The sequence below is a fragment of the Chiloscyllium plagiosum genome, chromosome 18 (genome assembly GCF_004010195.1).
Source record: "Chiloscyllium plagiosum isolate BGI_BamShark_2017 chromosome 18, ASM401019v2, whole genome shotgun sequence".
Lineage (NCBI taxonomy): Eukaryota > Metazoa > Chordata > Chondrichthyes > Orectolobiformes > Hemiscylliidae > Chiloscyllium > Chiloscyllium plagiosum.
In genome coordinates, this window is record NC_057727.1 from 11,350,777 (window position 1) to 11,367,991 (window position 17,215).

A 17,215-nucleotide genomic window follows, 5' to 3' on the forward strand; every position below is an offset into this window, starting at 1 on the left:
CCTCTTTCCACCTATCACATTTCCGACACCCCTTCCCCAAGTCCCTCCTCCCTACCTTTTATCTTAGCCTGCTGGACAAACTTTCCTCATTCCTGAAGAAGAGCTTATGCCCGAAACGTCGATTCTCCAGTTCCCTGGATGCTGCCTGACCTGCTGTGCTTTTCCAGCAACACATTTTCAGCTGTAACCATGTGCTCTACCTATTCAGATCATGTGACATTATTTGAGCTCCAAGCTTTTACCTGAATTTATTAGGGAGAGATGATCATGATAGGGTTTGTTTGATATACAACAATCTCAATGTATATCTGGCACACAGGACTTTGACATGCATGAAATTCTCAGTTCAAATACACTGCATTTCTGCTCATGCGACTCAGCAGCAAACTTACACAATGACTGCTGTATCAATGCAAGTGACTGCTGTAGCAACAGCAATATTTGCAAATCCACATTTTTTATTCTTATCTTAATTTTTATTTGTGACAATTTAAATGTGTCATCTGCAATTGTCAATATGATATTATCATGTTGCACATTGCTTCAGCCTGTACTGGATTACAGGTATAGCAAAGCATGTTCAAAGGCAATTTACCATGGTAACACCGCCCCTTTAATTCTTCTGTTTCTGATATCATCAGATATGAATGAAAGGTCGCATTGTACAGTACTCTGGTATAACCAATTCCATTCTTTATTTCAAAATTCAAAGCTTTGTCAAGTTCATTTCAGTAAGGCACAAGATAAAGCAAATGAGGGAAAATATTTATGTACTTACCTGGATCACCTTATCCTGCAAAAGACAGCAAAGTCACCCAAAGCTACAGAAATAGTTTTTGTCACAATCAGGTTAACATGTTTTTTAAAAGATGACTTTTTGTCTCAGAAGAGAAAAATCTCCATCGTTCAGACTTCTTTGTAATAAATGTGAATCCAATGAGCAGAAGATTTCTATAAAGTTCTCACTGTGGCACCTGTACATAGATTTTGTATGGATCCAAGCAACTGGTTGATCGTCACATATCCAGAATCACAATGAGGCCACATGGCCCACTGCTCATGACTGGCTGTAGGTAGTACACCTAATCTCCTGTTCTTTTCCCATGTCCCTGTACACCATTTCTATCCAAATAATCAGCCAATGCCATCTTGAATGCGTCAATTGGACGTGCCTTCACCACATTTCAAGGTAGTCTATTCCATATTCTTACACTCACTGTGTGACTTCTTTTTCTCACATTACCTTTGCTTTGTTTGCACTTCACTTTAAATCGCTGCTCTCTTTTTCTTTTACCAGGGGGAACCGCTTCTCTCTACTCTATCCAGCCTGCTCATGATCAAATCTCTATTAAATCTCCACTCAGCCTTCCTCTCTCCAGGGTAAACAGACCCAACTTCTCAGAATTTATCCTCATTACTGAAGTTGCTTATCCTGGTACCATTCTGTGTTCTCTTCAATGCATTAATATATTTCATATAATGTGGCAAAAACAATTGTACATAATACTCCAGTTGAGATCTAAGAAGTACCTTGTACAAGTTCAGAATCATTCCCTGCTCTTGTACTCTACGCCCCTATAAAGAAAACTGAGAATACTGTATGCTATATTAAATGCTCTCTCCGCCTATCCTGCCAATTCCAATGATCTGTGCACTTATACACCTATGTCGTATAGATGCAATATGGGGCATATTAACCTATGAGTTCATAGATAAGAAATTCTACTAAATAGTGCTATTGATTCAAGAGTGCCTGGCAGTATTTTTGTTCAATTACCATACTAATTGAATTCATGTATAACAGGCTCATCATCAGCAAACACTGTCCGTTATTGATGTTAATTAAATATTCTGCAGTTCATTCATGACAAATACTAATTACACAAACAGGAATTTGGTTTAAATTCACTTTGAAAATCCTGATACAGTCCTTTGATATACAGTATATTCATTACATTCAGCAAATGTTATGATTCTGGATCAGACTGCCAAATTTGTGTTATGATTTGGCTAGGGATCAGTAACTTTTTAAACAAAAAGTAAACAAAAATGTGAGATACAAGGGACTTGCTGAAGGAATAAAACCAAAATATTCCAAGGCTTTGAACAACCAACAGCAAACTTTAGAGGATTAGAACAACTAACACAAAACTTCGATCCTAACATCAACGTAAATATGGATAACAGACAACAATATCAAAAAGCCTTTCACAGGTCATCAAATAATGAACGTGGTCAAGATAGATCCCATGAATATCTTAGCAAATCCCTGACCTTATTGACACTGTCGGTCACCAAATCTCATCAAACCTTCACAAACAAAACAAACTATTCACCATTTACCTAGCTCCAGAACAATCCAAAACGCAGATCCATCATGGACTACCTCAATGACTGCTCATGTTCACTCTCCCAATTGGGACTGAGGCCCCTGGATCAGGTATTCGAGCACCTACTAAGATATAATTTCAGTTTTTCATATTTAGCTTCACCAATCTGGTATGCCCCTAAATTTCTCTGAGCTTGAACCTTGCACAGCCTAACAAAGCAAATACTGCATGTGGTCTTCCTACCGCCTTGCTCTCAGCTTTACTTACCTATTAATGATATAAGACTATTCCTGAGCTCTGACCACAACAGTTAGCAAAACCTCCTGGCTCCAAGGTCTCTTCTGAATGTCTCTGTCCCATTGACTAAATTGACTGTTCAGTAATCCTTGAACTGTTCCGTGCGACTAATTGAAATCCTCATAATAAGCCCTGTACTTGTTCCTTGGTGGTATTGAATGTTGCTAGTGTTTTGAAAGAGTCAAATGTAGCAACCCATTCAGCTGTCTATTCCCTGAATGACACAATATTCAGGGTTGCTCACTTCCACAGTAATAAGTGGATACAATAGGACGATTCCATCACAGATCAAATTAAGATATGTGCTTATTCCTAGAATTCAATTGTAAGACCCTGTAACTAGTTCTTGATGCCTGCAGAGATATACAAAGTAAAGAACCATGTTCTTTCATACTATAAAACTGTTGAATAAAACATCAGGGAAGTGAATGATGATAGTGAATTAATGACATGTACCTCATTAATCTTAATCTGTTTCAGCTCCTCCTCAGCTGCTGTCAGTGGTGCTGGTCCCAAACGGGAAAGTACATGCTTCTGGTAGCCACTAAAACAGACATCTTCCTGTCAAGAGAAATGTATGGTGACTTTCAATATCAGAATATTAACAAACATAAAATCAAATTGCTATTAGAATTGATATTACCAGCAAGGCAATTTCAGGTAAATTGCATTAATTTGTTTTTGGAACAAAATGTATGGTCGGCAAGATAATGTGCATAGACTAACATACAAATTAGCATCAGAAGTAAGCCATTCATCCCATTATGCTTGCTCCATCATTCAACAGTATTATGGCTGATCTGTTTGTGTTTCAAATTCCACATTCCCAGCTACCACTTAATTGTTAATTCCCCTGCCCTCAAGCATCTACTACCTCTGCCTTGAAAATATTCAATGACCTTGTCTCCACAATCTCCTCAGGCAGCGAGCCCAAAGTTGCATAATGCTCAAGGTAAAAGATTCCCTGTTCTTTGTTGTAAAAGGGAAACCCATAATAAATTAAACTGTGCCAGCTGTAATCCACATAGCAACTGGACAAATCAGATGAACAAGGGTAACACAGAAGATGGATTTGTAGAGTGCATCGGGGCTGTTTCTTAGAGCAGCACATTGAAAAATATACCCAGGAACAGACTATCCTAGGATCAAGTAATATTTAATAAGGTGGTATTAATAAGAGATCTTTAGTCAAGGATCCTCAGGTGGGGGAAGCTGGCTTGAGTGTAAGTGATCACAACACGATGGAAACGTATTATGTACAGTTCTGCTCACCACATGACCAGAAGGATGTGCCATGCTCTGGGGAGAGGACAGAAAATGTTTACCATGATGTTGCCTGGTATGGGGGGTTTTAGCTATGAAGAAAGGTTGGATAGACTTTTGTTTTCACTGGAACGCAGGAGGTTGAAGAGAGACCTGACAGAAGTATATAAAATTGTGGATGGCATGGATAGAGTAGAAAGTATGAGGCTTTTTTCCCCAGGGTGAAAGGGTCAATTACTAGGGGATATAGGTTCAAGGCGTGCGGGGGGGGGGGGGGTGGCATTTAAAAGAGATTTGTGAGGCAAGTTTTTCACACAAAGGGTGGTGAGTGCCTGGAAAGTGCTGCCAGAAGTGGTGGTGGAAGCAGACACAATAGCAGCATTCAAGAAGCACCTGGATGAATATATGAATAGGAAGGGAATAGAAGGACAGGGATCCTGTAAGTGAAGACAGTTTTAATAGGAAAGGGCAAAATGTGTCGGTGCAAGCTTTTTCTCTTTGTTTTAAACATTTCTTTCAGAGAGAGTAACTTGGGTGTCCAACCAGTGCAATAAATTAAAACAAAGATAAAATAAAGAACTGCAGATGCTGAGGATCTGAAACAAAAACAGAAATTGCTGGACAAAGTTAGCTGGTCTGGGAAGGAAAATTAACGAAGAAGGGTCACTAGACACGAACCAGAATTGATTAGGGACCTCGAAGTGAAGGAGCCATTGGGAAGTAGTGACCATAATACAATAAACTTCAATCTGCAATTTGAGAGGGAGAGGGTATAATCGGAAGTGACAATATTTCTGTTGAATAAAGGGAACTATGGAGCTATGAGGGAGAAGCTGGCCAAAGTTCAATGGTGCAATACCTTAGCATGGATGACAGTGGAGGAACAATGGCGGATATTTCTGTGTATAATGCAGAAGTTGCAGGATCAGTTCATTCCTAAAAGGAAGAAAGATCCCAGGAGGAGGCATGGGCGGCCGTGGCTGACGAGGGAAGTTAAGAAACATATAAAGTTAAAAGAGAAAAAGTATAACACAGCTAAGATGTGGGAAAACTGAGGACTGGGAAGCTTTTAAAGAGCAACAGAGGATTACTAAGAAGGAAATACGCAGAGGAAAAATGAGGTACGAAGGTAAACTGGCCAAGAATATTAAGGAGGACAGTAAAAGCTTTTTTAGGTATGTGCAAGACAAAAAAATGGTTAGGACTAAAATTGGCCCCTGGAAGACAGAAACAGGGGAATATATTACGGGAAACAAAGAAATGGCAGAGGAATTAAATGGGAACTTCAGAGCTGTGTTCACTGGGGAAGACACAGCAATCTCCCTGAGGTAACAGTGGCTGAAGGACCTGAACTTAAGGGAATTTAAATTTGCCAGTATTTGGTGTTGGAGAGACTGTTAGGTCTGAAGGTTGACAATGGAGGGTGGCTAATGTTGTACTACTTTTTAAGAAAGGAGCGAGAGAGAAAGCAGGAAATTATAGACCAGTTAGTCTGACCTCAGTGGTGGGAAAGATGCTGGAGTCAATCATAAAGGATGAAAGTATGACACATCTGGATAGCAGTAACAGGATAGGTCAGAGTCAGCATGGATTTATGAAGGGGAAATCATGCTTGACTAATCCTCTGGAATTTTTTTGAGGATGTAACTCTGAAGAAGGACAAGGGAGATCCAGTGGATGTAGTGTACCTGGACTTTCAGAAAGCCTTTGATAAAGTCCCACATAGGAGGTTAGTGAGCAAAATTAGGGCGCATGGTATTGGGGGCAAAGTACTGATGGATTGAAAATTGGTTGGCTGACAGGAAACAAAGAGTAGTGATAAATGGCTCCCTTTCGGAATGGCAGGCAGTGCCCAGCAGGGTAGCGCAGGGATCAGTGCTGGGACCGCAGCTTTTTACAATATATATTAATGATATAGAAGATGGTATTAATATAACATTAGCAAATTCGCTGATGATACAAAGCTGGATGGCAGGGTGAAATGTGAGGAGGATGTTAGACTATTACAGGGTGAAATGGACAGGTTAGGTGAGTGGACAGATGCATGGCAGATGCAGTTTAATGTGGACAAATGTATGGTTATCCACTTTGGTGGCAAGAACAGGAAGGCAGATTACTACCTAAATGGAGTCAAGTTAGGTAAAGGGGCAGTACAAAGAGATCTGGGTGTTCTTGTACACCAGTCAATGAAGGCAAGCATGCAGGTACAGCAGGTAGTGAAGAAAGCTAATAGCATGCTAGCCTTCATAACAAGAGGGATTAAGTATGAAGCAAAGGGGTTCTTCAGATTGGACACTCTGGAGGCAGAAAACATGTTTCCGCTGATGAGCGAGTCCCGAACCAGAGGACACTGCTTAAAAATACGGGGTAGACCATTTAGGACAGAGATGAGGAGAAAGTTCTTCACCCAGAGAGTGGTGGCTGTGTGGAATGCTCTGCCCTTGAAGGCAGTGGAGGCCCAGTCACTGGATTCGTTTAAGTAAGAGTTGGATAGAGCTCTCAAGGATAGTGGAATCAAGGGTTATGGAGATAAGGCAGGAACAGGATACTGATTGAGGATGATCAGCCATGATCATAATGAATGGTGATGCAGGCACGAAGGGCAGAATGGCCTACTCCTGCACCTATTGTCTATTGTCTAAAACAGAATTCATTTGCCAACCAATCAGCACATTTCCTCATGCGGTTTAAAAACTGTCATTCCTTCTGAAATCTGGTATTCTTACAATTCTGTCCTGAGGACTAAAAGATGAAAATCTTCAACAGCATCCCTCTTTATTCAGCACTATTCTTTTGCAATATTGATTTTAGTCTTAAACGCTATGCAGTCCTGGAAAATATATAATTCACAATCTGATCTTGGATAAAGGGTTTAGATAAATGCAGATTGTATTACTTAGACTTGAGAATTTTAAAGAGAATGAAACATTAACTCCCCTTTTCTTTTCACGAGTGTGACCTTGTGAATATTTTCAGCATTTTCAGTTTTTGTTTAAGAGTAAAAGTTTAAAATAAATGGTGGGGATTGTGAGTGAATGACACTTGCTCCTAGAAACAAGATCCAGAATAAGGGAACATAGCTTTAGTATAAGATAACTCAAAGCAAATTCCAGGAAAGAAAATATCTTTGTTTATTTAAATAGACTTATGGAGATCATTAGGCTTGTATTTTTAGAAAAATTCACATCTAAAGTGCAAAAATAATAGTTTATATCTTGCAGTTTTGCTACAAAATTCATCCACTGAAGATGAAGTATCATGGTACCTTCATTGTTCCAAACAATTCATCTTTAATGTGTCCTCCACCAAATTCCTTTTTCACAGTGGCTCGAGTTGCTGCATACAACATCTTTTGTCTGACCTGTGTAAAATACAACATGGTGAGAGTAAATATACAAGGTGAAACAGGAATCAGGGAAAGCAGATTTTCTCAGTGGAAGTCAACTATAGTAAGTGAAGAGTTGAAACTCTCCTCTGCACAAGAACAAATGTAGCAAGCTGGGCAACTGGCAATCCTGAAGGCTGTTATGCTATGGCTGCCCTCATAGAATACTGACAGTATGGAAGCAGGCCATTCGGTCCATCAATGCAAATGGCATTTCACCCAGACCCAACTCCCGATCCTATCCCTGTAACCCAGCATTTTACACGGCTAATCCACCTAACTTACACATCCCTGGACACAATGGGAAATTTACCATGGCCAGTCCACCTAACCTGCGTATCTTTGGACTGTGGGAGGAAACCCATGCAGACACTGGGAGAATGTGCAAACTCCACACAATCAATCAGTCACCCAAGGGTGGAGTCAAACCTGGGTCCCTGGAGCTGTGAGGCCTCATTTCTAATGGTAGGACCTTAATTAGGAACAATTATCATTGATCCAGCTCCAGAATAGATCAAACTAAAACTTACTATCCTGTGTTTGGTTCTTGTTTACTTTTTGGATGGAAGTTACACATTGGACAGGACTTACTGGACTTAAGATAAATCAAATTAAATTACACAGTTCAAATATAAATACTCATAGTGTCTGTGTAAATAACTGATAATCATGGAACCTCAACAGAAAACAGAGTTCAGTAGCTTCCACCTGCCTACTGGATGTCATTAGCAATCTGTTTGAATGTATCCACAGACATACATACTTTCACTGTAGAGAGAGGATACTACACACCCCTACTTTATCTCAACAATTAAATAATATGAACACTCTACCTACATCACTAACCAAATGAGTATAATTTGTACATTATGTTAACTTACTTAAATTTCCTGACTGAAACACATTCTCTCATTATGTTTAAAAAAATAAACTCAGCTCCATATATGGAGGATATAACAGACGCATTTTCAGGTTTGTGTGAATAGATATTCTATGTGGTTGGAATTTTACAATTGCCTTCAGACAGACACACACACACATAAAAAAGGCTGCACCGCAAAAATGACACAGGAATACAGCATCAGGAGTGAGTCTTTTAGCCCTTTGAGCTTGTTCCGTCCAGTGGGATTACGATTGATTTGCAACCTGACATTTGATACGGATGAACTTTGACTCATAGCCATTGATTAACAAAAACTATCAACCTCAGATTTGAAGTTAATAATTGATTATCAACTGCTGATTACAGGTATTTCTTAATTTCAGTCCTTAATTTTTAAATGACTAAAAGCAAATGTCAGGAATAAAAACTCCAGTTATAAACTTTAAATGCCCTTCTGGAGGTTGGATTTGAAGAACAAGTTTGTGTGTGAGGCACTGCATTTTTCAAAAAGCCAGAGAAGAGCTGATATTCATCTGTTAAAAACAAAGTATCAAAGTACATACATGTCCCATGGGTGTCACAGTGGCTAGCACTGCTGCCTCACAGCACCAGGAACCCGGGTTCGATTCCAGCCTTGGGCGACTCTCTGTATGGAGCTTGCATATTCTCTCCCTGTCTGCGTGAGCTTCCTCTGGGTGCTCTGGTTCCCTCCCACAGCCCAAAGGTGTGCAGGTTAGGTGAATTGGCCAAGCTAAATTGTCCCATAGTGTTCAGTGATGTGTAGGTTAAGTGCATTAGTCAGTGGAAATGTAGGGTAATGGGTCTGGGTGGGATACTCTTTGGAGGGTGGTATGGATTTGTTGGGCCAAAGGGCCTGTTTCCACACAGTAGAATTTCTAATTTTAATTCTAAAAAATTCCCAAACAGCAGAAATACATCTACCTTGTGTTTTCCACTTCACAGTATTTTTATATCATGCCTTTATAGCAAATTTGAGACGGCTTAGATTACATACAGTATTTTAAAAATGTCAGCCAGCATAAAATCACAGATGTTTCTCATTGAATCTAAAACAGTCCAACAGTCTTGGACCAATTGTAGTTTATGATATCACTCACTTGGATGCATATTATAAATCATGCTACTGTGATCCACTATGTATTACTTTTCAATTGTTTCCTTTGATTTGTCCTCCTCAAAGCTGTTGTGTCTGTGATACAGTGAAACAGAAAGCTATCCTTTGGCAATGTGACTGTGTCTCTCATCTACAATCTGGATTAAGTACTAGTGAATTAAGAGCCTTTGAAATGAACCCAATACTATCTGTGGCAATCGCACAAGTAAGCTTGCAGTGCAAGTTGCAGAACAGCAATCAGCCAAACAGATCTTTTCTGGATTGTATGAGTCAGAGTCACATCCAAAGTGCACTTAACCATTATGCTACTGGACAGCACACTAGAGACAATTTTGTATCAGAATTTAGTGCAGCCAAGACTGTTCAATTAGAATCAATTACATTTATACATTGCCACAGGAGCACTGCTAAACAAAGTATAAAATTCAACCACATATACTGATAATAGGACAGATGACTGAAAGTTCATCAAACAGGTACATTTTTGGTGATTTAAAAGAGATGTAGGTACAGGAACAGAAAGGTTCAGGGAGGAAATTCCAGCGCTTAGAGCCCAGGTAGCTGAAGACACAATCATCATAATCATAATCATAGAGATGTACAGCACAGAAACAGACCCTCAGTCCAACTCGTCCACGCCGACCAGATATCCCAACCCAATCTAGTCCCACCTGCCAGCACCCGGTCCATATCCCTCCAAACCCTTCCTATTCAAATACCTATACAGATGCCTTTTAAATGTTGCAATTGTACCAGCCTCCACCACTTCCTCTGGCAGCTCATTCCATACATGTACCACCCTCTGCGTGAAACATTTGCCCCTTAGGTGTCTTTTATATCTCTCCCCTCTCATCCTAAACCTATGCCCCCTTCTGGACTCTCCCACCCCAAGTAAAAGACTTTGTCTATTTATCCTATCCATGCCCCTCATGATTTTATAGACCTCTACAAGGTCACCTCTCAGCCTCCGGCACTCCAGGGAAAACAGCCCTAGCCTATTCAACCTCTCCCTAGAGCTCAAATCCTCCAACCCTGGCAACATCCTTGTAAATCTTTTCTGAACCCTTTCAAGTTTCACAACATTTTTCCAATAGGAAGGAGACCAGAATTGCACGCAATATTCTAACAGTGGTCTAACCAATGTCCTGTACAGCCGCAACATGACCTCCCAACTCCTGTACTCAATACTCTGACCAATAAAGGAAAGCATACCAAATGCCTTTTTCACTATACCAATAACAATAATAAATTAATAAGATACAAAATTTTCTGAATTGAGTTTAAATCTTTGCTGCAATTTAAAGCACAAAGATTATTTCAAAAAGCAATGCTCTTTACAAGTTTAGATAACACCATATAGTTTTGGCCTGCAATTTTATCTGCACATATTGTATTTATGGACCAAGTTCTGGAAAATGGGATTTGAATAGTTGAATGGTTGTGTGCATACGATGGGCTGAAAGGCCTTTTTCTATGTTGTAGAATTAGAATTAGCTTTATTGTCACATGTACTCCCATGAGTACAATGAAAAGTTTACATTACCATTTACAATGTCATCTTAGATACAAAAATACAAAATCATAGGAATAAATTGTAACAATGAAGACACGTAAGTTCAGAATAACAGTCCTTCCAACCAAGTCTTCGCCAGCACCTAGTCTCCAGACAGTTCTGACTTCACCTTGAGGTTCTTAAGGCCAGGAGGTAAGAAGAAAGAAGGGAATTAAAAAAAAACACAAAAAGAGAAATAAAAGAAATGGATGGAGTGAATGATCTCTGCTTGAGGAGTCCTACTCTGCCTCCATCTTAGAGCATCATGGCTCTGAAATAGGCAAATCATGACTACTGCACTGCGCTTTAATCATGTAGTATGATTTTGCAGTGCTAAAAAAAAAAGATACTAGGAGAAAGTGAGGTCTGCAGATGCTGGAGCTAAAAAAAAATACACCAAATAAAAATTCTAATACCCTTTCCAACAACATTCTCTGTGAGTGCCAGTCCTATGTCAGAAGGGTAATTTAACTGCAATTGCCTGATTACTTCAAACTTTGGCTGTTGCAATGTGTTGATAGGTCCTGTCTGCAGGTGGCAGTAGTTATTCATTAAAAGGTGAAACTCTTTAAAATTGTGACAATTTCCATTCTTGCAGATAATACTTGTTCTTTTACAGGATTACTGCCAATGCCAGTGTTTTCTGCTTTGACCATGTTGGTCCACTGTAAGAATGTATGATTACAGCCATGATTTCCTCATATGATGATTTCTGATTTCAGCCATGGAGGGAGTAAATGTTAAAAGTATAAAGGAGGAAAAATTAGGAGGCACAGAGATCGAGAATATTAACATTGGTAACTGTTAATGGTGACAAAATATATTTCAAAAATGTTTTAGTGTTACTTTTTTAAAGTCCTTGCTCATAAAGTGAATTCCTTGAACAGTTTTTTTAAGGAAAGTGCCACAAAGATTCTTTTCACTACTTGACCTTGGTTTAACTGGGAAAAAATAATTGTTATCAAACAATCAGTGAATACAATCTGTAATGTAATAACTGTGTGTACATCTCTCATATCACAAGGTCACTTGCAAGACAATTATTTGTTATGACTACGTTTCTTTAAAGTGCTCCTTCGAAACAATTAACTTTGTTGGGATGTGGTCTCATTAGAGGAAACAGATGGGGAATCACTGTGCATTAGAGCTGAAAGTTATGCTGTTAAGAGCTGAGAATCAGTAGAATTCACTTTCCAATCCGACAGGTTTTAAAACAAAATTCAGCAGATTTTATTGTTCACCCATTGACCCTCCAAAGAGCTTGATGAAGGGCTTTTGCCTGAAATGTCGATTTTCCTGCTCCTCGGATACTGCCTGACCTGCTGTGCTTTTCCAGCACCACTCTAATCTAAACTCTGGTTTCCAGCATCTGCAGTCCTCACTTTTGCCTCCAAAGAGCATCCCAACCACACACCCCTCCCCACAACCCCAAACCTATCCCGATAACCATGTATTTCCCATGGCTAATCAGACTAACCCACACATCCCTGAACACTATGCGCAATTTAGCATGGCCAATGCACCTATCTTGCACATCACTGCACTGTGGGAGGAAACTGGAGGAAGCCCTCGCAGACAAAGGAAGAAAGTGCAAATTCCACACACAGTCACCTGAGGGTAGAATTGAATTCGGGTCCCTCTAACTGTGAGGCAGCAGTGCTAACCACAAAGCCGCCGTGTCCCTCTTGTTCCACCGTATCACATGAGAAGCAGTTGAGGATTTTGGGTCTGTACTCAATTGAGTTAGAAGGATAACAGGGGATGTCATTGAAACAGACAGAATATGGAGAGGCCTGGATGGAGTGGATGTGGAGAAAATGTTTCCACTAGTATGAGCTAGGACCTGGCGCACACCCTCAGAATGAAGGCTCTTAAGATCTGAGATGAGGAGGAATTTCATCTGCCAGAGGATGGTGAATCTGTGGAACTCATGGCTACACATGGCTGTGAAGGCTAAGTCATTGAGTGTCTTTAAGACAAAGATAGATAGTTTCTTGTTTAGTAAGAGGATCAAGGCTTACAGCGAAAAGGCAGGAAAATGGGCTTGAGAAACATATCAGAGTCGAGAGTGTGATGCTGGAAAAGCATAGCAGGTCAGGCAGCATCCGAAGAGCAGGAGAATCGACATTTCAGGCTGTAAGCTCATCATTAGGAATCTTATGCTCAAAACGTTGATTCTTCTGCTCCTTGGATGCGGCCTGACCTGCTGTGCTTTTCCAGCACCACATTCTCGACTCTGATCTCCAGCATTTGCAGTCTTCACTTTCTCCTTGAGAAACATATCAGCCACGACTGAATGGTGGAGCAAACTTGTTGGGCCAAATGGCCTAATTCTACTTCCACATCTAGGGTCTTATAGAGTGTAATGCTCATGTAATAATGCCAAAAACTCCATGTCCCAGCAACCAAGGAAGAATTATTGTTCATTGCTATGCTGCTCTCACATTGCTACCACTTCGAATACATTCTTAATATGCCCAAACATCTCCCTGTTTTTGACTCATTCTCTCTTTTGTCTCCTACAGGTATGAGTGCCATCTGCTTGGTCTCAATGGCCAAGACAGCAACGCTGCATGACATCATCTCTTCTACCTCCAAGGAAGGAGCTTGAGAACTCTGTGTTGGCACTAACAAGGCTAACTCCTGCATCCTCTGCCAGCTTAGGTACTAACACCCTGCTGGGTATTTTTGCTAGATGACAGTTGGGATCATACACTTGTGAGCAAACCAGTTCCTCATCGTAGCTGGCTTTGGAAGAAACACCTCAGGTTTCTGGCACTCTGAGGATTGCTGGAGACCATGCACTTGCTCAGTCTGCTGATACTGGCAATTCAGAACTTCATTGAAATGCACAAGCAGGTTTGTTGGAAGCATTGGGCAATCTGACTCAGGTTGGAGAACGCTAACCTGCTGTTTACAACCTGCTCCCTTTGGCATGCGAACAACTGGCTGCCTTCATGGACAGGTTGGCAGCTGAAGATTCCACCCTGTAATTTATTTACTGGAGTCTTGTAGCCAGTTGGATGTATATTCTCAAAATACTTTTGGTGCAGATTTTTCAAGAGAAAAAAAAGCACAGTTGTAACATAGAAGTTTAATTCGCCATGAAAATGTCTATAATTTTATATTTAAATCTACCCTGAAATAGAGGAACAAAAGATTGATCAAACACTATGGACAGTGAGAATCTCAGTTTCACTGCTACAGAGGGATTATTGAGAGGAGGCCAAGTGATTCCTATAGAGCAAAGGAAAATATGAATCAGTCTGCTCCTTGTGTAATATCAGGAGTCATGGAAGCAGCCTGCCTTCTGTTCTCTACATTTCGCAAATTTCAAACTGTGATAAAATGAACAGAACATAAAAATTCCGTACAGTTAAAACTCTGAACGTATTTGCAGGCCACATTCTGTGTCTTGGGATAATGTCCAAACTGAAGCTTTTTTTCTTAACTGCATTTACTGATATTGAGGATTTGAATGAAAACAAACCATGTATTGGGAAATAGGTTTCCTTGATTACATTATTTTCCACTCCGCCTTTGGACATTTGTCTTTTATTAAATTGCAGTATGTTAAATATAGATCAGCCAAAAGCTCACATTTATTTTCTCAGCAGAAAAGAGGCAAGCTCCAGCAACTTCCTGCCCCATCCATCAAGTGTAACTGGCAGCCAACTGATAAGGGCTTACAATGTTACTGTTATTTATTTCAAACATAGCGTTTCTCCCGTGGACTTCACACTGTAGTTCAAACATTTTTTTTTAAAGAAGGGTGAGGCCATTATTTTTAGGAAACAACTAAGTACTGTATAGGGTTCAAGAATAGCAATTAAAAATTAATGCACAGCCATTCCCGAAAGTTAAGGTAATTTGCCTGGAACATGTGAAGAAGGAAACAAAAACTGAAGTCTGTAGATAGCAAGTTTAAGGAAGCATGGCTCGATTTTTACACATTTAACTTTTTTTAATATAAATTGTGACTCTACACATACAGACCATTGACTGAGAGTTGAAACTGGGGGTTTGCTTTGTGAGGTATTACAGCAGATATAGTCCATGCCAAAGACAGCAAGCCTGCCAACCCTCACCCTGACAGACAAGCGAACTACATTACAATTTAGGCAGTTGCACAATAAAGCAAGTTATTATTGCTCCTTCCAGCTGAGGACGATTGACTGAGTGCCTCCCTCTGCTCTGTGCATTCTAGACACTCGAGAAGGGGTAACGCAAACAGCAGTCAATTTGCAGCATTGTTTTCAGTTTGGGAATTGCATGTTTTGCTTAATATGGAATAGGTTGTGGCAAGGATAGCACTGCACACTTCCAGGAGGCCAATCACCAGACTGGTCCAGTCCCACTCCTGTGTTCCTTCAGGATTCCCTGTGAAAATAGGGCAAAATGTCTCACTTGTCACCCCATTTCACACTTTCAACATTCACTCGCTCCACCAGGGATAACTGCAGCAGTAGTGCGTATTATCTATAAGATGCTCTGAACAACTCACCAAGGCTACTGAGGCTGCATTTTACAAATCCTTAACCTCAGCAACCTAAAAAAACAAGGGTAGCAGATATTTGGGAATACTACTGCCTGCAAGTTCCCTTTAAGCCCACACCACCCTGACTTGGAACTTTCGTGCTATTCCTTCATTGCTACTAAGACTCCCTTCCTGATAGGACTGTGAGTGTACCTACATCACATAGACTACAACAGTTCAAGAAGGTGGCTTACCATCAACTTCTCATGGGCAATAAATGTTGTATTAACCAGTAATGCTGACATCACTGAATGAATTATAAAAAGGAAATCTAACCTGAATCAAAATCTAACATTTTTCTTCCTTGGGAACCTGGTGAGTGAGTGCCAAGCTTACATGTAGCATCTAAATCTCTTTGGAGGTGACATCTTTTAGGTGGGGATAAAGATTGAACTTTAATAATTGAGGTGTGCGGTATCTTACAATACTTAATTGCACTCACTTCCAATAAGCGTTGAGTGTGTGGTACTGGAAAGGCACAGCAGGTCAGGCAGCATCCGAGGAGCAGGAGAATCGACGTTCGGGCAAAAGCCCTTTATCACTTCCAATAAGCATAAGGTGCATCCATGGATCAAAAATACTCCGAGACATAGTTTAACTGCACAATATCTGATTTAGTTTTTATGTGTAGTTGACGTAGTCAAAAATTATTGAGAAGGTGTTCACTACCACCGTGCTTGGTACATATTTTTAACTTTCATGATCAATTTCAGATAACAGAAATTTAAAAAAAAACTATTCAGAGCACAGGTTTTTTTGTAAAATGTTTTCAAATCGGCTCATATTCTAAAACAACAAATGGCCTGCTTCAAAAGCTTTAGTTAGTTCACGCCAGAAAGGTGCTTCATTGAAAGAATTTACACTGCAATCAATGTACATTTTAATATTTAAAAATTAGAAAATAAATAAAAGATCACTGGTCATAAGTGGATTGTTGATGTATATTCCTTGTTTTCTATCTATGATGTACATGCTAGTATTCTTAACATTGTGTTGAATAAAAATCATGCACAACTTACTGGGGAATGATCAGGTGACCAGGAAATGAAGAGCCATTCATAGCCCTGTGCATTCTGGCTATCGAGGCGATAAAGAATATAGCACGGCTGCATGTCCTCCAGCAGGGGAAGGATGAAATTATCATAGTCTCTGTCCCATGTCTGTAATGGCTCCTTGTACAACCCCAACACTAACTGCTCTAGAAGAGAATTAAACACAGTTAATTTCACATTTCAAAATGAGTTCTTGCTTTGCTTTCTCCAGTATTAATAGCAGGATGGGCAGAACTATAATCTAACAATCCCTACTTTACAAAGCTATCAAAGTGTTAAATGGTAAAAGAAGAAACGTCATTCCTAATATCACAATCATAAAATCAAGTGGTGAGCAGAAAGGAGCACTTCTTGGTGGGGTGCGGTGGTGGAGTGGTGTGAGATAACATCACAGTTTGAGTAAATCTGGGGCAGACAAACAGGAGGCTGGAAAAACACAGCAAGCCAGGCAGTATCAGGAGGTAGAGGAGTTGAGTAAATCTGGAGCCATTCACGTGTGCCCGACTGTCACTAGTGATAGAAGTCTGGTAGATGATGCACAGCTGGGTTGTTGAGCAACCCTTGATGCAAAATAAAGTGCATAAACAAATGTCACAACCTTTAAGCAGAACTATCAGATACTGGACCTGAGAATACTTTACACTGACTCTATAAGCCCTAAATGGAATTGCTTAAAGGCCAAGCTTTCCTTGTCCTGGCTACATTATGTTCCATAATGTCAAGTGACAAATTATTTGCATTCCATTAGGTTGATGGTAGCATATATCTGAGAGCATTGTGA

At 40.0% G+C, this 17,215-nt stretch overlaps 1 protein-coding gene across 3 annotated transcripts in view; it reads right to left on the reverse strand.

The window, feature by feature from the left end:
• The window catches only part of LOC122558851 (twinfilin-2), a 151,401-nt gene that overhangs the window by 40,036 nt on the left and 94,150 nt on the right, over nt 1-17,215 (reverse strand). For 2 of the 3 annotated variants that reach the window (XM_043707697.1, XM_043707695.1), the window contains exons 3-5: nt 16,402-16,580; nt 7,156-7,251; nt 3,084-3,188 (exon numbers count right to left, since the gene is read on the reverse strand). In XM_043707697.1, coding sequence (XP_043563632.1) covers nt 3,084-3,188; nt 7,156-7,251; nt 16,402-16,580 — 380 coding nt within the window. Of the gene's footprint in view, nt 1-778; nt 794-3,083; nt 3,189-7,155; nt 7,252-16,401; nt 16,581-17,215 lie in introns of all 3 variants that reach the window. The other variant, XM_043707694.1, reaches the window with a different exon arrangement.